This window comes from Rana temporaria, chromosome 2 (genome assembly GCF_905171775.1).
Source record: "Rana temporaria chromosome 2, aRanTem1.1, whole genome shotgun sequence".
In the NCBI taxonomy this organism is placed as follows: domain Eukaryota; kingdom Metazoa; phylum Chordata; class Amphibia; order Anura; family Ranidae; genus Rana; species Rana temporaria.
In genome coordinates this window covers 196,204,009-196,229,207 of record NC_053490.1, presented here as the reverse complement: position 1 = coordinate 196,229,207, position 25,199 = coordinate 196,204,009, and the positions used below count along the sequence as shown (strand labels likewise).

The 25,199-nt window shown below is 45.2% G+C and overlaps 1 protein-coding gene and 1 non-coding gene across 2 annotated transcripts; both read right to left on the bottom strand.

Moving 5' to 3' along the window:
* Positions 1-269: 269 nt before the first annotated feature.
* ABHD13 (abhydrolase domain containing 13) lies at positions 270-25,163 on the bottom strand. Its single transcript, XM_040336200.1, has 3 exons — positions 24,893-25,163; positions 13,388-13,549; positions 270-1,357 (listed from the first exon to the last, which is right to left on the bottom strand). Exons 1-3 carry the CDS (start codon positions 24,897-24,899, stop codon positions 327-329), a joined length of 1,200 nt encoding a protein of 399 aa, XP_040192134.1. The 5' UTR covers positions 24,900-25,163; the 3' UTR covers positions 270-326.
* On the bottom strand, positions 8,867-8,985 carry LOC120929710. Its single transcript, XR_005747419.1, has one exon. It is a non-coding gene; the product is annotated as a 5S ribosomal RNA (ribosomal RNA).
* Positions 25,164-25,199: the final 36 nt, after the last annotated feature.

Genomic DNA, 25,199 nt, shown 5'->3' with positions numbered 1-25,199 from the left:
TCACCTGGATCTGGGGCATTTACATTTAAGAATGTGGAACATAAAAAGACAACATTTGAGGGCATTCCAATGCTATCTTTGAAAACCAAAAGCAGCATTCTGGTGACAATGAAGGATATTATAAAACAGTGCATGCACTGAACATTAGTTTATGTAGAGGTCTATAGGGAAGTAGAAAAACCTCTAGGGAGTCGAAGCTGAAAGGTATCAGCTACCTCCTGGATGCACTCCCTCCTCTTCTGTTTAGATAACAAACAGTACAAATGACATTCTTTTCATCACTCAAAAACTTTATATACAACAAACAGTGCAAAGGAAGTTGGCATTCATATTATCGTCACATTTGAGGTCTTTGTATTTTCTTCTGGACAGTGATTACTGGTCAGTTCTTTTATAAATTGTTCAAGTGCAGCAAAGTAGCCTTGGCACTGCCAGGTATCGTTATGAGTCCCGTCAGGAAAGATGGCCAATCTTTTAGTCCGCGATGGGGAGAGTTCATAGAGCTGTTTCATCATAAAAGGAGGAATTAACTGGTCTGATAAGCCAGAGATAAACAAAGAAGGCATTCGGCATTGAGAGATTTTCCTGTAAGACAAGAACTTATTCTTGTAGCACCATAATGGAAGATAGCGCATGGGAAGAAAAGAAAACAGAGTGCTGGCCATATGAGGAATGCTAAGAAATGTATTTTCTAACATGACTCCTGAAATCCTGTGTGCATTTTCTGAGGCCAAATGAACAGCAACAGCTCCCCCTAGTGACCGTCCAAATAATATGATCTTTGTTTTATCAATGTCTGGTCTGGTCATGACATAGTCCAGCACAGCTTCAGAGTCGAGGTAAATGCCTTCTTCGCTTGGCTCTCCTTCGCATTTTCCATACCCTCTGTAGTCAACTAAAAGCAAGTTCACCTTAAGATTGACCAGCATTAACAATGCATTGGGTAACCTATGACCAATATTTCCAGCATTACCATGAAAATAAATGATAGTTGGAGAAAAGCTTGAGTTATCACCCGTGTATCTCAGAAGGATAAGATTGAGATGCAAGCCATCTTTTGTTTTAATGAATATATTTTCATGTGGTATTCCTGTGGGCATCGGGACATAAAGTCGTGATGAGGAAGGCTGATCAGGAAAGTACAGCAAAACATCCTGAAATTTAAATAATATTCCAGCTATTGAGACAAATATTAGGAGGAGCAAAATAATGCCACCATACATATTAAAAGTTAATATTAATGGCAGAAGACATATCCTACACAGTCCCCACGACCAGGATCCCAAAGTTAATAGCCATTTCTCTGCACAAGCCCAAAACACCCAGTGCTTTTCCATCTTTTTCTTCAATAGTTTACCTGTAAAACACAAAAAAATAAATAGATGATGACAACATACTGTATATATAAAAACACATTTACATAAGACTTACCGTAAGCCCTTGTGTGTATGTACACGAGAAGAGTTGCATCATCTGAAGCATACAGGTTGGCCAATAAACAAGGCCCTTATTCCTTCAGAGGACGCCATGTACTGTTAAACATTTTGGCATCCCAGCAGCCACCTTGTGTAAGAATGCATGATTTTAGTTACAGAAGTAAATGGTTGCCATCGGGTGCCAGCAGGTATCGATGCAGCAAGTTACAGTACATCGCTTCGCAAATTCAACTTTACCATTGGACGTGAGCCTTTAGAACAGGGGTCTCAAACTGGTGGCCCACCAGTTGTTGAAAAACTACAAATCCCACGAGGCATTGCAAGGCTGACAGTTACAAGCATGACTCCCACAGGCAGAGGCATGATGGGACTTGTAGTTTCACAACAGCTGGAGGGCCACCAGTTTGAGACCCCTGCTTTAGAAGGCACTCTACATTTGTGAGCTGTCATATCTCATCACCTCTTCCCATGCTTGTCTACAGGACTTTTCCAGAGCCTCTCCAAGCCTATGGAACTCCTTACCCCAAACTATCCGTCTATCTCCTTCTCTTTCAGCTTTTCGAGGATCCCTGAAAACCTTCCTCTTCAGAGAAGCCTATCCTACCCACATCTAACAACTGTATTTTAACTTTGCCCACCTGATCACCCCCCACATCTACTACCCTCTGTTCCACTTCACCCTCCCTTCTAGATTGTAAGCTCTAACGAGCAGGGCCCTCTGATCATTCCTGTATTAAATTGTACTGTAACTATAATGTCTTCCCTGATGTTGTAAAGCGCTGCGTAAACTGTTGGCGCTATATAAATCCTGTATAATAATAATACCTCTGCATGTGCACACTGTAGACTAACTGTACCCCATTTGTGGCTTTTAAGTCCCTTTGAAGATGCGTACTCTAGCCTCTGAGTAACTGGCTGTTATATGGTTACAATATGCATAAAGCCACACAGGGGTTGGGGGGGGGGGGACTAAAGGTTTATAGCCAAACAGCTGGCAATCCTGCTTTAGGGAAAAGCTGGACATAGGGGGCTTGATACAACTAACTCCAGGGTTTATGCTTATACAGTATATACACATACATACCCAATGCTGTATCTTGGCCCAGGCCTAGGGCAGCACGGAAAGTGTCCCCGCCGGCTTGCGCTACACTGTTTGTCAAGTTAGTCTAGTGCCCCCTTAAAATTGCCCGCACTGCTTCCAGTATGTGGGCGGTTAGCATTCCCCAACCGTGGGGGGGAGGGGCGTCGCTTCAATTTTTTTTTTTACCATCCCTGTCCCATTACAGAGATTTCCCTTCACTTCCTGCCCCATAGCCAAACAGGAAGTGAGAGGAAATATATTAAAATTAAGGGAAGCCATTGCGCCCCCCCCCCCCCCCAGGCCATCAGAACTAGTGTCCCCACTTGAACATTTCAGGGCGGGGTGTGACCTTGACAGGATAGGATGGGTCATATTTAAATTAGGGGGTAGTCAGGCCTAGGGCAGCACAAAACCTAAATACACCACTGTACATACCTACCTACACACCCCCACCCAGACACCTCGCTACAGACATTTGCCTGTATGCATGTTTGTATGTATGTACGTACGTACGTACGTACGTACGTACGTACGTACGTACGTACGTACACTCACATACGTTATTAAAAATAGCCTAGAAGCTTGTCTCATTTCTTAACTTACTGATAGCTATAAAAAGGGAAATCACTGACTTAATAAATAAACCAAAAAAGTATGCTGAATGTTTAATTGTATCAACATGAATGACAATACAAAACAAATAAAACACTTTTTAAATTTTAAAATGTGCTGGGTTATAAGGGGGATAAGTTGCATGCCACCTTGTGTATGTACCTCTTGTTATTTACAATTTCCTTCAGGTCTCCTCCACAGAAGCTGTGAAGTGATTTTAGGCTGCTCTGCCTGCCTCTCCTCCTATTCAATCATAGGGCAGTTTGTATTATATCAACCCATTGGCAAAATTCAAAGTATACTGTAAATGGACAACAGAGAAAAGGGGTGGGCAGAGCAGGTGCTTGTATCACAATGAATGAGCTTCTCCCTTCGAGAATCAGGCACATAAAAGGTATTTGGTGGGTTATAGGCAGAAATTTTGATTGCGAGAATTTAGGAGTGAAACACTGCCTTCTAAAAAGTGAATACTCAATCTAAAGCACAACGTAACAGTGGGAACTTGTAAAACTCATTAAAAAAAAAGATAAAAAAAACTAATAAAATAAATAATAATAATAATAATAATAATAATAATAATAAAATAATAATAATAATAATAGCGCCCATGATTATAAAAATGTGTATTTATAATTATTTTTGCATTGAGTAGATCTTGAGTGCAATGCTCTGGTTCCTGCAGATTCTTTCTACAGCTTAAAGCGGAGTTCCACCCGAAAATTGAGCTTTCGCTTTTCAGAACCCACCCCCGCCCCCCTCTAGTGTCACATTTGGCACCTTTCGGGGGGGGGGGAGGGGAGCCGATACCCATCTAATCCAGGTATTTGCTCCCACTTCCGGGCATAGATCGCCGCAGTATATCCACAGAGTTCTACGCTATGTCCAGCCACTCCGCTGTCTTCTGGGAGACACACATGTCCCAGAAGACAGCAGGGACCAGTGGGATCATGGAGCGTGACTCTCACATGCGCTGTAGGGAACCAGGAAGTGAAGCCACAAGGCTTCACTTCCTGATTCCCTTACCAAAGATTGCGGTGCCTCCACCCAAGAGCCAAGGGACAGATCGGCTTTGGGTGCCAACATTGTGGGCGCTCTGGACAGGCAAGTGGCCATGTATTAAAGTCAGCAGCTGCAGTATTTGTAGCTGCCGACTTATTTGTTTTCTGCGGAACTCCGCTTTAAGGTCTGTATCAAAATATGGACCATCGGTGATGAGGCTGGCGGAAGTATCAATGAACAAGTGCCCCACTGTTATATCTGTGAATGAATGATGTGGCTGTGTTGAGCAACGTTAAAGGGGTTGTAAAACCTCTTTTTTTTTTAAATAACAAACATGTCATACTTGCCTCCACTGTGCAGTTCGTTTTGCACAGAGTGGCACTGATCTGCCTCTTCTAGGGTGCCGGTGGCTCCTCCCGGCACCGAGTGCCCATGTTGGAGAAGGCTCTCCTAATGTGGACACCCGTGCGGGTGCGCTCCAGAGTCCTGCATCTGAGTCCATTCACACAAAATGCAGGACTCGCCCCCCCGCATCATTGGATTTGACAGCAGCGGAAGGCCAATGGCTGTCCTGCTATCACCCTATCCAATAAGGACACAAGACACCAGCTAGAGCTGGTGTGCTTGTTCCTGGCCAGAGAAAGATCGGGGTCAGGTAAGTAAAACGGGGGCTGCAGCACCACAGGTTTTTCACCTTAAAGCATAGAATGCATAAAGGTGAAAAACCATGAGGGTTTACTACCCCTTTAAAATGTAAATAAATGACAGGTTGGAACAAAACATGGATTCCTTAAGGGGAGAAGGGGAGCTGCAGACTGTAACTATGTTTCACGTTACACCCTGAATATGGGTGTAATATGAAACACTGACAGAAAACGGACGTTACTTACCGGTAACGGTGTTTCTATGAACCTTCCAGGACGGCACCCGAGAGATGATGGCTCCTCCCCACAGGAAACACAATCACTTAACAATTTAAAAGTCCCCACCCTTCCCCTTGATCCTCAGTATGAATTAGAGTAGTCCTGAACTGGTTCACAAGGGACATTGTTCCGTATAGGTACTTACCACCTAGCGTTTAGCTTATCTTTTCCCTCCATATAGGGCGGGAAGTAGGCCTGCCGTCCTGGAAGGTTCATAGAAACACCGTTACCGGTAAGTAACGTCCGTTTTCTCTCATCACCTTCCAGGACGGCACCCGAGAGGATAGACGAGTGACCAACAGGCCTACTTTAGGGTGGGACCCTTGCCTGCAAGGTCTTTTGCTAGATGTCAGAATCTGATTTTATTTCACCACTTCCACTTCCTAGTGTGTGATGAGGGTATCCTAGCTGGATCATGAAAATGACCTGCAGGTCTGCTCCACCTATGCTCCTGTCTCCTCTTTGGATGCAGAGTCTAGGTGGCACGTGCTCTTAAAGAAAAAAAATTCTGAGAGCTTGAGTATTCTTTAGGATAGAAAGGTTGGCTGCGCCAATATTCTAGCCATCATGGTTGATAGTGTCTGCAAAGCTGCATAAGACCATCCAAAGTTTAGTCAGAGATTTGTTCTGTGAAACAAAGACCTACTTTGATCAACCCAGAAAAAAAAACATGTGGTTTTAAGCCACTAGTCTGTACAGGAGAATGGTTTAGAAAGAAACAGGGTCTCCCGACGTACAATCCTTGTGGGTCCCCCTTTTTTGTTTGCCATAGTCCTGGTGAAACAAGGAAATAAACCCACTCAAGGATACTAGATTAAGGGAAGTCTATTCCCTTCACTCAAATGACTGGACAGGTATGTGACCAAGCAGGGCGTTTGGTGTGCTCCTGCACTCCCTTCAGTCCACCTGTCCACCTCCATTCATTGGAATGCATGTGACTTTATAGCGAGGACACTTATTGGTCAGTGTCAGGACCACAGGATGCCTTGGCGTGGCTCGTTCGTGCGTCCGCCAATACGCGTGGACAAACTCCTGTCTCCAACGTACACTGCTAGACCGGACAAAACAGCTGCTCTGCAAGCCGGTTGACAAGCAGGTCCCATCCTGGTCATTCCCCATTTCTGAGTTCCTTCCCATCTGAATACCGACATGTCAGATGTGAGATTGTTCTATATACCCTAGGCTCCTTATAACCCTGCGAGTCGATCATTAAACTACGCAGAAAAGAAGCCTGTTACAAAATTGCGAGTAACCACTGCATTCATTGGTATATAACAGAAAAGAACAAAGGTGTCGGGGAAAGAAAACTTTTCACCGCCCCCCGCGTATAATATGCAGATACATTTTACCCTATAATCTCAGGGTAAACCCATGAGTGCCACACGCCAACAGAATACAGTATTCTGTAAAAATCCAGTGTTTGAGGTCATGATCCACTCCACGCACCAAGGAGTGTTAAGTTAAGCAGATCCCTACCACAAGGGACCAATGCCATAGTAGGAGTAAAAGATGAATATTGGTTATTCATATCCAGTTCGTCCGAGGGGGTGACATGAAGGACATACACTGAGCTATAAAGCTCGGATCGGATCGGGAGAACCAGTCAGAAAAAATCCTGATGCTGAATTTTTTCAGGCAAACAGCCCCTAACAGCGTAACCCCTTTCCTACTAAAAAGAACCTACTAGGTGATTTTATGACCTCCTTCCAGTGTCCTATAACCCTACTGGGTTCAGGTCTAGGGAATGTCTCTGGCATGCCTAGAAGTAAAGGCCCGCAATCAGAAATCCTGTTCCTTCCATGTGAATGGAAAATAAGGTCTGAAATAAAGTGACCAAAATGTCCCAGATATACAGGTCCTAGATCTTGTATTTCCGAAGGACAGCAAGCTCAGACTTAATATGGAAAAACAGATAGACACCCCCAGCCTCCACTGCTGTGTTTTCTGATATACAGACACCTGTAGGATAGAGAAGACACAACCAACCTTAGGTGTGTATTTCTCATATGTAGTAAGATACCATATAACCTAAGCCCAGAGAAAGGACAGAAGCTCCAAGTGTGAGCTTCTGATGCTTAATAGGTTTATAGGTCCTACATTCAACAGAGAGGCCACTAGCCAATATGGTGTTTTTTCTGAGTAATAAAGAAAGCAGAGGACACAGACACCTTCTACTGCTGTGTTTTATTTATGTGCAGCGACCCAAGGTAATAGATTCAGGACAGGAGGACAAGAACCACTATAGTGTTGTCTATTCCTGACTGACCGCAGTACGGTCTTCCAATCAACAGAAAATAATACTAGCACCTATAGTATATCTCTGATGATCATAGAAAAAAGCAGTCGCATGGCCAGTATGACCAAAAGGACATATGCGGCCTCAACCGTGTATTGCTGGTGTTATACTCCCTGCAGTCATAACTAGCAGAGAGTGGTATTAGCATACTTCAGATAAACAATAGGGTATAGGACAAGGGACCGAAATGTTACAGACAGTAACATTGTGTATTCCAACACCCACAGTCATATACCTGATAGAAACGTCACTAGCAAGAAAACTCAATGCTGTGCGTTTCTGGATAGTAACAGTATACCGTCATGAACCCACAATACCAGTTGTGCATTATTTTGATTAGAAAAAAAAAAAAACTTGGAAAGTTTATATGACCAACAGCATGTTGTCGGCAACCCAATGTGTTACTTAATGCAACCTTGTCGGGTCATCTAATCAACAGAAATGTCACTAGCAAAAAAAGGACCCTTAAAGCAGTGCATATCTGAATTTATAAATATCCTTAACAATAATACAATGCTATGCGTTTCTGATCAGCAAAATTGTATAGTCATATAACCAGCAGAAGTGTCGCTATCAGTAACTCAGCGTCATGCGTTTCTGATAAGTAATAGTGTACCAACATGTAACCTCCAGAAATTTTTACCAACAGTAACTCAGTGTGGTATGTTTCTGAATAACCATAGTGTGCGGTTTATATAATAGAGGTGTCACCGACAAATCAATGTCATGCTTCTCTGATAAGCAATAATATACATGCATGTATCCGACAGAAATTACACCGACAGTAACTCAATGTGGTATGTTTCTGAATAACAATAGTGTGCGAATATACCATAGAGGCGTCACCACCATTCAGTGTTATGCGCTTGATAAGGAACAGAGTACCGTTATCTAATCAATTTTAGGCATTTCTGGTGAGTCATAGGATATCCCTTGATCATCAGTCTACATATATACACACAAATTATATTTATATATATATATATATATATATATATATATATATATATATATATATACACATACATATATATATATATATATATATACATATATATACATACACACACACACACACACACACACACACACACACATATATCTCAGAAATGACCCAAGATAAACCCATGTTGTGCATTTCTGATGTGCGGACAGACCAACGCTCTATCCTAGCATAACCTGAGTTTCAGATATTGATCCTTCATCCCAGTGAAGGAACATGGTAGTTCCAAATACTGGAAATCCGAGGTGTGTGACTATACCACAATAGTGGTAGCTGCTATTCTGCTATTGCAAAGGTCTGAGTAGGTGTAGCTGGTCCACACACAGGTGGGAGCTAGTCCAAGCCTTAAAGGTCTTAACGAGCACAGACTCAGAAATCAATTAGGTTTCTCATGAAGAGGTGACCATAGTCTCAGGCTGGAGGCAATCAGACACCTGTATGGCTGATTTTCATAGCTTTAACACAGGGGTTTGTACCAGAGAAACTCCCAATTAAGGGTTGCAGGCTAGCATTTTCAGCCTACAGCACCTGGTATTCCCAGGCGGTCTCCCATGCAGGTACTAACCAGGCCCGACACTGCTTAGCCTCCGAGATCAGACGAGATCGGGCGCTTTCAGGGTGATGTGGCCGTAGGCTTTATGCTTCTCACACCACCTAAATGGTTTGTTGCCTGAGCCACAAGAGGTTTAGATTAACTCTAACACACTGACAGATATACCAGCAGTGTAAGGAGGAAGTGATCGGTTGGAACTTGGGAGATATTGTAACCAATAAACAACCCCCACAAGGGTAATAAACCCACTAGTATGCCCCCTGTTGGGCCTATCCTAAGAGTTTAGGCCTGTGCTGGCTGGCTGGCCCCAGAGACTCAGACCCTGAAGACCAGGACTCTCACTCCCTTTCCTCGGGGGAATGTCCCTTCCGGGTTGCGCTGTGAGGCAAAAGCCCCACCTTCACTCAGAGAGGCTTGGAGCGCCATGTTTCCAAAAGTAGGAAGCAGTACCCGGGAAGAGAGAGCTCTTCAAATGGCGGCGTTTCTTCTGCACCCTAGCGATGGCAAGCCTCCCCGCAGCTCAGAGCGCTGGTGCACGCCTGGGGCGACCTGTGAGTTAGACCCGAAGGCCTACAGGTTAGTTCAGCCCTCCCCGGCCTCCCTAAGGCCTGTCTCAACAGGGGTACCTTCGACCCTCCCCGGTCTCTAGGTATTCAAACAAAACAAACGTGACGATGTGTTCGGGAGAAACACAATCAATACTGAGGATCAAGGGGAAGGGTGGGGACTTTTAAATTGTTAAGTGATTGTGTTTCCTGTGGGGAGGAGCCATCATCTCTCGGGTGCCGTCCTGGAAGGTGATGAGAGAAAGATGGACTTTTCTTTGGAAAAAAAAACTATACGATATGGGGCCAACTGAATGTTTGTTTTTTCGTTTTAGAAATAAACATTTGACATAAAGTATTTCCAGAACACTCATGTATGTAAACACTGGATGTTTTGCAACAAAGAAGAAAAGGAAAAAGGATGAAAACCAGAGTTAGACCTACCACAAACTATATTTCGAGTAGTCTTCCAGTACAGCCCATGAGACAAGAGTTTTACCCACTGGGACAGAAAACACACCATCATCAAGCGTTAAAAGTAGTTCCTTCAGGTGCACAACTCAAACTACTCAAGAACCAAAAGACGGTGCTACAGAAAACACAGCACAGAAGCGTAGAATCACGAGAACAGGGTGGGAATCCGGCTGTCCAGGAAGACTATTGTAGCCAACTTCAGTTTTCCCCAAGTCGTTTACCAGGACAGCACATGAGTCCATAAGCAAGAATTCACCAGGTTAGGGAGGGATCACCACCCGGAGGACCTTTCTGCCAAACGCTTGGGGCCAAATTCACATAGAACTGCGGCAGCGTAACGTATCGTAGATACGTTACACCGCCGCAAGTTTTCATCGCAAGTGCCTGATTCACAAAGCACTTGCAATGAAAACCTACGCTGACAGCCTCCGGCGTAAGCCAGCGTAATTCAAATGGGCGTGTGCCATTTAAATTAGGCGCGCTCCCGCGCCGGACCTACAGCACATGCTCCGTTTAGAAATTCCCGCCGTGCTTTGCGCGAAGTGACATAATTTTTTCGAACGGCGACGTGCGTAGCGTACTTCCGTATTCCCGGACGTCTTACGCAAAAGACGTGAATTTTTAAATTTCGACGCGGGAACGACGGCCATACTTTAAACAGCACATACGTGTGCTGTCTAAAGTTAGGGCAGGTCAAACGACGACTAAAATTGTGACGGGAAACTAGAGTAGCGGCGACGTAGCGAACGCGAAAAACCGGCGTGGATCGCCGCAACTGCTAATTTGCATACCCGACGCTGGAATACGACGCAAACTCCACCCAGCGGCGGCCGCGGTATTGCATCCTAAGATCCGACAGTGTAAAACAATTACACCTGTCGGATCTAAGGGCTATCTATGCGTAACTGATTCTATGAATCAGTCGCATAGATACTCAGAGATACGACGGAGTATCTGAGATACTCCGTCGTATCTCGACTGTGAATCTGGCCCAAGGTCTTTACTTGGTAATCCAACTGGTAGTGAAGACCATGCTGCTGCCTTAAATATCTAGTTAGAAAGTACCTGCAGCTCACCGACTGATGTAATAGCAATTTAAAAGGCATAAGAAGACTAATAGAAGTCTCTTCCAAATATTAAAAGAGAGCAAGCACAATGTCCTGAATAACTAAGGTTAGATCCCAAGATGGACAAGACCTAGATGGTACTGATCCGATTCTGATTTTTGGAAACGGCCCAAAAAAAAAAAAAAAAAAAAAAAAAAAAAAAAAAAATCGCACAACTCTAGAATCCTCTAAAAGCGATTTTGAAGAAATTCACCATCAAGCCGTTGAACCTTCAGCATACTGGGAGCAAAACCCCGACCAGCACCATCTTGAAAAAAAAAGTGTTAGCACAGGTCTTCTCATGTTCCCTCATCCACGAGATACATTGTTTCCAAATCTTTCCATCGAGTACTATAATAATGGACATGCTACTGTTTAGCAGAACACAGACTACTCTGTCAGTAAGTGCTCTAGATTTCTAAATCTGCCTTTCAAAAACCATGCTGAAAGATTCAGAGAGGAGACTCTGGCATACAGGACTGACCCCTGGAAAAATCAGGAGATGTCGAGGATATAGACTGTAAAAGGGAGAACCACAGCATTTTCCAGAAGAAGCCTAAAAGGGGGGGGGGGGGGACATGACACACAACTGTATTTAAATGTCCAGGGATTGTCTAGAGCACAGGTGTCAAATTGGCAGCCCTCCAGCTGTTGCAAAACTACAAGTCCCACAAGGCATTGCAAAGCAGACAGGCAGTGGTATGATGGGATTTGTAGTTTTGCAAAAGATGGAGGGCCACCAGTTTGATACCCCTTGTTTAGAGCATCTACTGCCACTGCTGAATCCCATGTACTTGGCAAAAATAAATTTTCTATCATTTTTTTTACCCGAGAAGCAAAATGATTTATCCTTGGCTGACCCCACACTGCTGTTAGAGAAGAGGGTGCTTCCTGATTTAAAGTACCATCCTGACGCACTTGGTGGCAGAGGAGAAATTCTGGCAAGGTCATCATAGTCGCTTTAAGGCAGTGGTCATCAACCCTGTCCTCAGGGCCCACTAACAGGCCAGGTTTTATGTATTACCTTGGGGAGATGCAGACTAGAATACTGCAATCACTGAGGCGCAAATGATATCACCTGTGCTGTATCTTGCAAACCTGGCCTGTTAGTGAGCCCTGAGGATAGGGTCGATGACCACTGATTTAAGGTGTATCTCAAATATTGAAGCCAGAATGTACTCTGCTCAAGATAGAAGAAATCTCTCTCCCACCTTCTGCAAAGCTAGACTCCTTGATTATTCCCATAAGTATCGGAAAGTATCTTGAGATGTTGACACTCTCTCGATAGAATTTGGCTTATGGTCGTTAGCTCCCTCTAGTTTGGCAAAACTCTGGCCTCTGGCCAGGGCTACCTCTTTTCTTTTTCTGGCCTCTTTCCAGGACCACTGACCCAGTGCCACTTGGTCTCCTAGATGAGCTCCCCAGACCCAGAGCGCCTACATCTGCGGTCATGCTTAAAGAAATGGACCAAACCATAGAGAAAGCGCCTTGAGAGAGGAGTCTGGAATCTCCACAACCACAGAGTGCATTTCACCCTGGTGGAAACACAAACCAGACTGTCTAAATAATCTCTGGAGCGGTCCTAAACTCTCAGCAGGAACAACTAAAGTGGTCCCTGATGTTTCAATAAAAATTGATTTTGTATAAAAAATAAAAAAAAATCTATCTCAAGTGTGGTGTCATTAAAGTCCCAGTTACCCAATATTAGGGATGGGGCACAGAATACCCATATATGTCCGCAGTACCACTCTGCGCTGACATGATATTTTGAATGATGCTGTTCGCAAATTGTCCACGTCTTCTATGGGATAACTTGTATTTAGACACCTTGGAGAACACATCCTCATCCCTGGATTCAGCTTCTCTATATGAATCTGCTTGTGAGGATGAGAAGGCAACGGATGCCTCTTCATCATTCTTACTAGACAAAACTTCCTCAAACACTGACAACGTACCAGCTATCAAGGACTTGGGCACTATAGATGGCTAGGAGGAATTGAAGGGGGTCTTCAAATCCACAAGAAAAGACCTGAAGGCATGGAATGTGGAGGCCAAGTCTTCCTTTACTGAAGATCCTAGCTTGCTACAAGCTTTAGTCATTTTCACTTGAGAAGACCACTTATTCAAGAGTGAAAAAGTGTGTCCTGTCTCATTGGGTGGAACTCTGTCTCATGGGCTGTCCTTAAAAGACAACTTGAGAAAACATGCAGAGAAGCCCCATTTGACATCTACAGGTCAAAAAGACGAATAAATGTTTATATGCAATATGATTACCCAACTAAAAATTATTATTTAGTCCACACCATTATAAAGAAAGAAAATATGAACACAGCCTATTCTCTTCTCCATCAACACATACCTGATAAGCAAAAATCCAGTATGGAAGAGTTTGTAATAGACAGAAATAATCTGGCTGTACAGGTCTTCAGCTTTGTGTAGTTACAATGATCGTTCTGAAGAGTTGTTTGCTCTGCAGCCTCAAAAGAATCAACTGCCACGGCGCCAGAACAGTTAACGGGACCTGTATTGATTAATGGAAAACAAGACGATATGAATAATATAACATTAGCTAGATATTTAGATTTGTAATATTACTGCATTGCATAGGTTATAAAACAAAAAGAGGAAAGCTGAAAGATAGCTCTGGACCTGTAGGTTTATATTTACTGTTATCTTAAAGTGGTTGTATACCTGTTTTTGTAACTTTTACCTACAGGTAAGCCTATAATAAGGCTTACCTGTAGGTATAGAGAATATCTCCTAAACCTGTACGGTTTAGGAGATATTCCCCCCCGCAATGTGCCGCTGATTGCAGCGGCGCATGCACAGCGGGGATCCTCGGCTAAAGGACCAGCAGCCGCCGGCCCTTGCCGGTTTGAAGTCTCCCGCAAGCATGCACGGGAGTGACGACATCACCACTCCAGCCAATGTTGGTGTAAATGATCTGGTTCCTGGGCAGGCAGCTTCTACACCCCAGAAGATCTCCACAGTCTCTGAAGCCCTGTACACACGATCGGTTTGTCTGATGAAAACGGACCAATGTACCGTTTTCATCGGACAAACCGATCGTGTGTGGGCCCCAATCGGTTTGTTTTCCATTGGTGAAAAAAAATAGAACATGTTTTAAAATTGTCCTATGGATGAAAAACCGATAGAAAAAAAAAAAAAAAAACAATCGTCTGTGTGGAAGTCCATCGGTTAAAAATCCACGCATGCTCAGAATCAAGTGGACGCATGCTCGGAAGCATTGAACTTAATTTTTCTCAGCACGTCGTAGTGTTTCACGTCACCGCGTTTGGACACGGTCAGATTTTTGACCGATGGTGTGTAGGCAAGACTGAGGAAAGTCAGCTTCATCGGATATCCGACGAAAAAATCCATCGGATTAGATTCCATCAGATATCCGATTGTGTGTACAGGGCTTTAGGCTTGTAGTGTAACGTAAGAAGGGTTGAAATTTAAGTGCCATACCACGCAACTGTCATGGTCAATGAGCCTGTGAAATTATAGCTAGGGGATATAACACCTTTTAAGCACATTATGTAAACATTTAGGCCTCATTCACACTGGCATTGTCAAACCTAGAGGACATTTCTAAAATGCATGTAATGATTTTTCAGTGGTGTCATTCACACTGAGCATTTAAAGGAGTTGTAAAGGCAGAAGGTGTATTATCTCAATGCATTAAGAGAAAAAGTCTTCTGTGTGCAGCAGACGCCCCAGTACTCCCCAATACTTACCTGAGCCCCATCTCTGTCCAGCGATGTCCCTCGGCTGTCCAAGACTCTCCCTGCTGATTGGCTGAGACACATCAGCGGCGCCATTGGCTCCCGCTGCTGTCAAAGTCAGCTAGCCAATCAGGAGAGAGAGGGGAGGTGAATGGGGCAAGGCCGCAGCTCTGTTACTGAGTGGAGACACATACCTGTGACTCGGCTCGGGTGCCCCCATAGCAATGTGCTTGCTGTGGGGGCATGCAACAGGAGGGAGGGGCCGGGAGCACCGAAGAGGGACTTGAGAAGAGGAGGATCCAAGCTGCTCTGTACAAATCCACTGCACAGAGCAGGTAGGTATAATTATTTTATTTTTTTCCAATAAAAATAACAAACAAGAGACTTTACAATCACGTTAAGTGCATTTAGGTGTAGGGCTGCAACTATTATATTCATAATCAATTAGTTGGCCGATTATTGTTTCGATTAATCGGCTAATAACCTTAAGAAAAGTGTGGTGTATAATTTAGTTAAAATGAAAAATATAAAATAAAAAAGTTAGACTGTTTTGCAGATTTTCAAACAGAACGGTAATATGTGTTATACTGCCCATACAAAAACAATATATTCTTTAAAAAAAAAAAAAAAAAAGGAAGACGTTTTAAGAACGTTCGTTCGATTTTCTAATCGTTAGTGGGGTCAAATCAACGTTCATTTTCAACCACAGTGACAATTTTTTTTTGAAATAATAGAAAACTTTTTGGTCAAAGGAATTTTCAGACAGTGTATGTGGTTTTCGTTCAGAAATCACATTCATTTTAAAAATAGAATGTTAAAAGCAACATTCTTTCATTCAGCGAATGTACAAAAAAAATTCGTATGAATATTCTCTTCTGAAAATTGATCCGTGTGGCCAGCATAAGGCTTGCTTCACACCTATGCAGTTTGCTTTTGATCTGTTTATGCCGTGCTTTTTAATGTGCGTTTTGATTTTTGCGCACGTGATTTTTCGGCGATTTGCTTTTTTGCATTTTGTTTATGCTTTTTTTTGCCAATTTGTTGTTGGGCAGATTTTGCTTTGAAAAAAATCCTTGACCCTTATCAAATACACAGCAGCTGAAAAAAGCATACATGTGAACGTGTGTGCCATAGAAAACCACGATAAGTGGAATGTAGTGCGTTTCTGCAAAAAGCACCAAAAAACGCATAGGCGTGAACCAGGCCCAAGACATTTAGTAACATAATGGGGTTAAAAATAAATAAATAGCCCTTTATAGTACAAAAAGAGAAAGTAATCGCTAATGTAAAGGCTTTATTTTTTTTTACTGTGGAACAGTGAAAGTAATATTTACAGTAGCGATTATTTGTTCTATTTGTACTATAAAGAGCTCATTTTAGTTTTTTTAACCCCATTATGTTTCTGCTAGGGTTGTCCTGTCCCGATACCACTTTTTTGAGACCGAGTACAAGTACCGATACTTTTTTTCAAGTACTCGCCGATACCGATTACCGATACTTTTTTTTAATGTCATGTGACAGTATTTTTTTTAGAATATTTTTTTACATTTTTTTTTTTTTTTTTTTTTTTAGGAGGGAGGGTGGATTGTTAGTGTGTGTTTTTTTTATTTATTTATTTACATTTAATTTTTATTTTTTTTTAAATATTTATTGCAATTTTTATTTTATTTTTTAATCAGCCCAGTTGGGGGTCTTTGGAGAGATATCAGGGGTCTTAACAGACCTCTCACATCTCCCCTTTAAGACAGAGAAAGGGACTAAGGACACAGATTCCCCAGTCCCTTTCTCTGCAGCCTCAGCTGAAATGAATGGAGGGAAGCTCCTCTCCATTCATAAACTGAAGCATCGTAAACACAGGTTACGATGCTCAGTTATATAGCACAGCGTGGGACACGGGGGGGGGGGGGGGGGGAAGAAGAGCACAGCGCGGGACACGGGGGGGGGGGGAAAGAAGAGCACAGCGCGGGACACGGGGGGGAAGAAGAGCACAGCGCGGGACACGGGGGGGGGGGAAGAAGAGCACAGCGCGGGACACGGGGGGGGGAAGAAGAGCACAGCGCGGGACACGGGGGGGGGGGGGGAAGAAGAGCACAGCGCGGGACACGGGGGGGGGGGGGAAGAAGAGCACAGCGCGGGACACGGGGGGGGGGGGGAAGAAGAGCACAGCGCGGGACACGGGGGGGGGAAGAAGAGCACAGCGCGGGACACGGGGGGGGGGGGGGGGGGAAAGAAGAGCACAGCGCGGGACACGGGGGGGGGGAGAAGAGCACAGCGCGGGACACGGGGGGGGGAAAGAAGAGCACAGCGCGGGACACGGGGGGGGGAAAAGAAGAGCACAGCGCGGGACACGGGGGGGGGGGAAAGAAGAGCACAGCGCGGGACACGGGGGGGGAAAGAAGAGCACAGCGCGGGACACGGGGGGGGGAAAGAAGAGCACAGCGCGGGACACGGGGGGGGGGGAAAGAAGAGCACAGCGCGGGACACGGGGGGGGGGGGAAAGAAGAGCACAGCGCGGGACACGGGGGGGGGAAAGAAGAGCACAGCGCGGGACACGGGGGGGAAAAGAAGAGCACAGCGCGGGACACGGGGGGGAAAAGAAGAGCACAGCGCGGGACACGGGGGGGGAAAGAAGAGCACAGCGCGGGACACGGGGGGGGAAAGAAGAGCACAGCGCGGGACACGGGGGGGAAAAGAAGAGCACAGCGCGGGACACGGGGGGGAAAAGAAGAGCACAGCGCGGGACACGGGGGGGGGGGGGGAAAGAAGAGCACAGCGCGGGACACGGGGGGGAAAAGAAGAGCACAGCGCGGGACACGGGGGGGGGGGGAGAAGAGCACAGCGCGGGACACGGGGGGGGGGGGGGAAGAAGAGCACAGCGCGGGACACGGGGGGGGAAAAGAAGAGCACAGCGCGGGACACGGGGGGGAAAAGAAGAGCACAGCGCGGGACACGGGGGGGGGGGGGAAGAAGAGCACAGCGCGGGACACGGGGGGGAAAAGAAGAGCACAGCGCGGGACACGGGGGGGAAAAGAAGAGCACAGCGCGGGACACGGGGGGGAAAAGAAGAGCACAGAGCGGGACACGGGGGGGGGGGGGGAAAGAAGAGCACAGCGCGGGACACGGGGGGGGGGGAAAGAAGAGCACAGCGCGGGACACGGGGGGGGGAAAGAAGAGCACAGCGCGGGACACGGGGGGGGAAAGAAGAGCACAGCGCGGGACACGGGGGGGAAAAGAAGAGCACAGCGCGGGACACGGGGGGGAAAAGAAGAGCACAGCGCGGGACACGGGGGGGGGGGGGGAAAGAAGAGCACAGCGCGGGACACGGGGGGGAAAGAAGAGCACAGCGCGGGACACGGGGGGGGAAGAAGAGCACAGCGCGGGACACGGGGGGGAAAGAAGAGCACAGCGCGGGACACGGGGGGGAAAGAAGAGCACAGCGCGGGACACGGGGGGGAAAGAAGAGCACAGCGCGGGACACGGGGGGGAAAGAAGAGCACAGCGCGGGACACGGGGGGGAAAGAAGAGCACAGCGCGGGACACGGGGGGGAAAGAAGAGCACAGCGCGGGACACGGGGGAAAGAAGAGCACAGCGCGGGACACGGGGGAAAGAAGAGCACAGCGCGGAACACGGCGGAAAGAGAGCACAGCGCGGAACACGGCGGAAAGAGAGCACAGCGCGGAACACGGGGGGGGGGGGGGAGAAGAGCACAGCACGCCCCTATTTCAGCTTGCGTATCGCAGTGCGAACCGATGGTTCCGACATGAATCAGATCACATATGTGTGAACACACATGCGATCCGAACAGAAAAAAGGGTCCTGTGCGTCTTTGGACTGAATGCGTTGCGATATCAGCCATACTATCTGTATGGCTGATATTGCACCCCACAGACATCGCATGTAATGTGAACAGCAATGCACTGTGGATTACATCCAAATTACATGCAATGTCTGGCATCACACAAGTGTGAAGCGGGCCTAATACGACATGAACAGCTACCCATAAGACCTCATGCACGCCTACATTATGGGCCGATTATGATTTCTTGTGGGACACTCTGCAAATTCTCCTGCACATGAGTGAGTTGACCCAATATACTGGCTGTTCTGCCTTGACCAATATGGATAATCCCTTGAGTACCTTGTGCCCTCTAGGACTGGGGCCATCCTGCAGAAATACAAGACAAGAGGCCCACAGGCCTAGTGCATTATCCAACATAAATGTATTATAAAACAAAAATGTATGAAGTGTCTACTCACAAACATAAATGTTAAAATCAGGCCACAAGCTTGGCTACACTCTCCCAATATTACTGGTGTCTCAATCCGGGAAAGGGAACCAAGCCCTGGTTCCTGCTGGTTGACGCATTTCAAAGGACAATCCTTCAGAGCCTCATTTATGTTTGTGAGTAGACACTTCATACATTTTTATTTTATAATAAATTGTGTTGAATAATGCACTAGGCCAGTGCACCCTCTTGTCTTAGGCCTCATTCACACAGGCAGACTCCGTCGATACGGAGTCCGCCTGCTCCCGTCAGCTCAGCGGGAGATCTGTCCGCAGATCTCCGCTGAGCCGACGGATGACAAGCTCTTCTCTGCTCACTGAGCGGGGAGGGGCATGTCGGGCACCGCTGTCTCCTATGGAGCGATCTGATGAAAACAGACAGCATGTCCGTTTTCATCAGATCTTACCCGATCCGATATGGACGGATGGGGACGTGTCCCCATACGTCTGTTTTTAGCAGATCGGAAGTCAGCGGACAGGTCTCCGTTGACATCCAACTCTCCATAGGGATGCATAGAGCGGCCGTTCAGGTCCGCCGTCAAAACTGACAGGCGGACCTGAACGGTCCGCCGTCAAAACTGACAGGCGGACCTGAACGGTCCGCCGTCAAAACTGACAGGCGGACCTGAACGGTCCGCCGTCAAAACTGACAGGCGGACCTGAACGGTCCGCCGTCAAAACTGACAGGCGGACCTGAACGGTCCGCCGTCAAAACTGACAGGCGGACCTCAACGGTCCGCCGTCAAAACTGACAGGCGGACCTGAACGGTCCGCCGTCAAAACTGACAGGCGGACCTGAACGGTCCGTCCGTGTGAATGAGGCCTTATATTTCATCAGAACTAGTGTCTCCATTGGAAGATTCCCCCTCTATTACCTTTCTGAGGATAGCCCAAAATTTGAGATTTTCTTTTAGTGTCAATGATAAATGGTAAACAGGACAAATAGAGAGAATGAATATCCCTAATGGGGACACAGACCGTAACAAAAAAAAAAAAACCTGACAGGGATTCTACTCTATCTCCTCTCTATCTAAAACTTAAAAAAAAAAAAAAGTTTTGCCTTTAGTTATACTTTAAAGTCTAAAATATTAAAACACGTGACGAGTTAAAAATGACCCACTAGATGTCGGTATGTAGCAAGCGGATGAACTCCAGAGCTTTGGCGATGGATTACATTTGTTTCAGACCATGCTAAATAATTGAAAGGTCTACAAGGGATGCTTCAGCCAAAGAATGTCAGTCAACTGTACCACCCGCCGCATAAATTAAGAACAATCAATGAAAAGGAAATAGAATAGAATTCATGGTCTTATCCAAGGTAAACAAACATGAATACAAATTCCCTGTAATGCATATCTACTTAACCGCTGTGTGTTCCTGTTACACTCATATTTAGGGTGTGACGTGAAACATGGTAACGCTCCCTGACATGAAACCGCCGCCCCCCCATCTCCCTACAGCACACGGTTTCTGTTTATTCAGTTTGGCTGTGCACATCTCACTCATTCACAGAACTAGTCACAGGAATCTGAATGGAAAGAGTACAAATCCACTCTTCCACCATGGCAGATGGAGTTGGAGCTCTCAATGGAGTACAATGTGGAGACACACACTGCTCACTGCACTTGTAGTCCACTGTGAGGCCCTTCAACCCCATAACAGAAAAGTCCAAACCTTCTGGAGCTGGAGGAATAGTCTGCAGAAGCCTGCACACTGCACCAGTGATGTACCGATCATACTTGCAATGCTTTGCACTAGAGCTGCATGATTAATCCTCAACAATTGTTATTGCAATCTTTTGCTGTTGCGATCTTGACAATGTATTTCCCTTTCTTTCTATGCAGAGAATAAAAAAAAATAAAAAAAAGACTAACCGGTAAAATTAGCCCATTTTTTTTTGTATAATGTGAAAGACTTAACGCAAAAAAAAATTGATTCTCAATTTTGCCAGAATCGTGCAGCTCTACTTTGCACACTGCAAAGCAATTTTATTTTAAAATTGGTGTATTTAATATTTATTTTTTAATGGTGGGCTGTGCCTTCAACCACTTGCCTACAGGCCACTTTTACCCACTTCCTGCCCAGGCCAATTTTCAGCCATCAGCGCTGTCGCACTTTGAATGACAATGGCATGGTCATGCAGCACTGTACATATGACATTTTACTCATTTTCTTTTTCAGACAAAAAGAGCTTTGGTGGTATTTAATCACCACTGGGGTGTTCTTTTTTTTTTATTATTCTAAGCAGGTGAAAAAATACCAAACATTAAAAAAAAAAGGAAAAAGTTTTTCTTAGTTTCTATTATATAATTTTGCAAACAGGTTATTTTTCTCCTTTACTGATGTGTGCTAATGAGGCTGCACAGATCGACACTGGTGAGGCAGCACTGATTATTAGGACACTGATGACCGGTACCCTGATTATCAATACAGATGTCCCCTTTCACACAAGCCGGTTACCTCCTCTCTCCTTATGCTGTGACAGCCTGAGGAAAGGAATGCTGATAACTGGCAAGTATATTTACATTGTGATTAGCTGTGATTGAATACCACTAATCACAGGGTAAAGAGCCGATTTGATTAGCCCTTTACCCCGATCTGTGATCAACTGTGTCCAATGGACACAGCGATCACAGAGTGCGCCGTGTGTGTGATCAAGGGTGGATGTTATACCACACCCTTCCAGAACTGTCCAACCACGCTGTAGCTGTCATTTTGCTATAGCGCGGTCGGCAAGTAGTTAAGAGCGGACAATGCTCTGACTGAGTTTCTATTGAGCTGAAATACCCAGTCCATTCAAAGAATAGATCTGCACATACCAGCACAACCAGTCTGTTCATATTTCTAGAACTTGTTTGAGTAAACCCCTACAAACGGCCCCTATGGCATCAGCATGACATAAAACATCTTAGCTTCTGTTTGATTTGCAACTGCCATGGTGTTGCACATATGAGCAGTTATGACACCAGACATTTGATGGTTTGACAGTTTTGTTGAGGACACAAGCAAATGTTACACAGTTAGCATTCCCAGCATGCCTGGAATGTAACCATTTTTTAAAACTGTTAAATCGATGGGTTTAATTCCACTTTAAGGGCTCATTCACACCATACGTGCATGAAAACGGAAGAAAACTGATGCGGAAAACCAACACCATGTCAGTTATGTGTGCTATTCACACCAATGTTAATGTCATGTCAGTTTTTTTTTCCTGTGCAGAAAAAAATCTGCAGGTGATACCAGTGTTGGTGTGAACAGGGCACCTAGAGAACAATTTTTTTTTGTGCCCTTCCAGATGGTCACCAGTCATCTCTATGACCGTCGGAGGTACCCGGAAGTAAACAAAGCCGCAATTGCGGCTGTCAGCATGTGATCGATTAATTTTTTTTCACCGATTTCATGCTTGTAAGCCTGGAGGAGAGATGTGGGGTCTTATTGACCCCACATATCTCCATAAAGAGGACCTGTCACAGTGATTCCTATTACAAGGGATGTTTACATTCCTTGTAATAGGAATAAAAGTGATAAAAAAAAAAAAAAAGTGTAAAAAAAAAAAATGAAGTAAAAAAAAAAATTATAAAAAAAAAATATGTTTTTATTAATTTTAACGCCCCTGTCCCGCAGAAGCGAACACGCATGCAAGTCCCGCCCACATATGTAAACGCCGTTCAAACCCCACATGTGAGGTATTTTCGCGTGCGTTAGAGCGTGTGCAACAGTTCTAGCACTAGACCTCTGTAACTCAAAAATAGTAACCTGTAAAAAAATGTAAAGCGTCGCCTATGGAGATTTTTAAGTACCGAAGTTTGGCGTCATTCCATGAGTGTGTGCAATTTTAAAGCGTGACATGTTGTTAGGTATCTATTTACTCTGCGCAACATCATCTTTCACATTATACAAAAGAATTGGGCTAACTTTACTGTTTTGTTATTTTTTAATTCATTAAACTGTTTTTTCCCTAAAAAATGGCGTTTGAAAAATGATTGCGCAAATACCGTGCAAGAAAAAAAAGTTGCAATGACCGCCATTTTATTCCCTAGGATGTCTGCTAAAAAAAAAAAATATATAATGTTTGGGGGTTCTGATTAATTTTCTAGCAAAAGAATTGAGATTTTTACATGAAGGAGAAAAGTGCCAAAATAGGCCCGGTTGTCAAGTGGTTAAAACAATAAAGACGTATTCAATAGCGTTTTAAGTTTGTGATGACCAGACACAGTTAAAGTAGTAGCAAACCTACTTTTTCCATCTTTCACCTACAGATAAGCCTGCAATAAAGCTTACCTGTAGGTACTGTGAATGAATATCTTCCTAAACTTGCACTGTTAAGGAGAAATTCAGAGTGCATGCAGCCGATGACATCACTGATGCATACGCTCTGAAGGTCCGGCATACTTTTTCGGATCAGAGTCCATCCTGTAAATGGTGGGGATACTCGTGTATCTGAAGGACCCAAACCCAGAAGGAAGACCTATCAGCGGTGACAGCACGACCTTGGAGGGCTCAGTTTTAAGGCAAGTCTCTCATAACGTGGTAGTATGCAATGCATACTAGCACATTATGACATTGCCTTACAGGTTTTTTTCCCCCCCTTTAACAGGCAGTTTACTACCACTTTAAGGGAATCCCTTGGGGACCCCCAGGTCACCAAAACTATGTCCCCATTGGAAGATTCCCCCTCTATTACTTTTCTGGGAACAATCCAAAACTTGGTATTTTCTTCTACTTTAAATGACAAAGGTAAAACGATGGCATGCACGGGATTGACGTTATCGCGCCCCAGGCCATTCATGTAGCTGGAGGCCGTGAACCTAGAAAGAAGACCGGGTAAAGACTAAGGATGACCTCTGGCGTGTTCGCATAGAACACGCGCAGAGCCCGCCAGGAAGTGAGCACGACGCTGTGCTAATCACAGCCAGGGAGACATTGTCCCGATGCTCGGCTGCAGGGATCGTGAAATGTCTCCCTGGCTGTTATTAGCGCAGCGCCGTGCACACTTCCTGGCGGGCTCTGCACGTGTTCTATGCGAACACGCCAGAGTTCATACTTAGTGAAGACAAAAGCCCTCTAAGCGGTGACAGTGCGACACTGGAGGGCTTTGTTTTAAAGGTAAGTCTCTCACAATGTGCTAGTATGTGATGCATAATAGTGCATTATGACATTGCCTTGCAGGGGATTTTCCTTCCCCCCCTTAACTGTGGTTTACTACCGCTTTAAGTTCCACTTTTAAAAGACTGCGCTTTCCAGACCCATATCAGATCTTGGACTGCACTTGCAGTCAGGTTACATCCGATTACCCTTGATCTGTCATGTTTAGGCCAAAAAAAAAAAAAAAGGGAAAGAGACCTGGACGTCCGCCTAATCAGGTCTGCCTTAAAAACTGTTCTGATCAGACCGCCGCCATAAAAAGGAGCCCTTGGGCCTCATTCACACAGTATTAATGCCAGCTTTGGCAAACAATCCAGCGTATTCCCAAGGCCGGATGTGCAGATGGATGTGGATAGTTGTCATTCTGCAGAAAGCAATGACTGGCTGACAGCAGTCCACATACACACATGGAACGATCATCTGCAATTAGGACAGACGATCGCCTCTGGATACAAACAGCTTGCAGATGTTGGTATAAAGAAAGCTTTTATTGTTATTTCTATACCTTTCCACTGATCTCCTGTAAATGGAGCATTAGCTGAGATCCTGCACACAGAACACTGTATAAAATGAAGGAAGCAGTGACAAAGCATGAGCCCAATGCCATCCTCAGTAGACCGGGGCCCGTGCACAGACATACACAGAGCTCGTGGGTGATCAGTGTGCCCCCACTATTACCCCCTCTCCCCACCCGGATCAGCTCACGTGACATGAAGGGTCGGCTCTGCGGCGTTCTCTCATCCCATCGCGCTGTATCTCGCCCCGATATCACGTCCCGCTGCTCTTCCGGGATCCGGATCCAAACGTCACTAAAGCTCAGCTGTCATCCACGCCACGTGATTCGCTCCGCGCCGCCATCTTGGTTAATGGATACTGCCAGCATTAATGATATTAACGCACGTCATATTAATATCCAATAAAGAATGTACTGGTTATATACACCATGTATGGTGACAACTATGTCCACCAGCCACCATAGCCTGATACAACAAGTTCCATTTTAGAGTAGGTC

Bases quoted from the DNA above. Each gene is read 5' to 3' on its own strand.
- ABHD13 (XM_040336200.1), bottom strand. The intron at 1,358-13,387 runs GTATGTGTTGAT...TGTGTTTTACAG, and splicing joins ACTGGATTTTTGCTTATCAG to GTAAACTATTGAAGAAAAAG.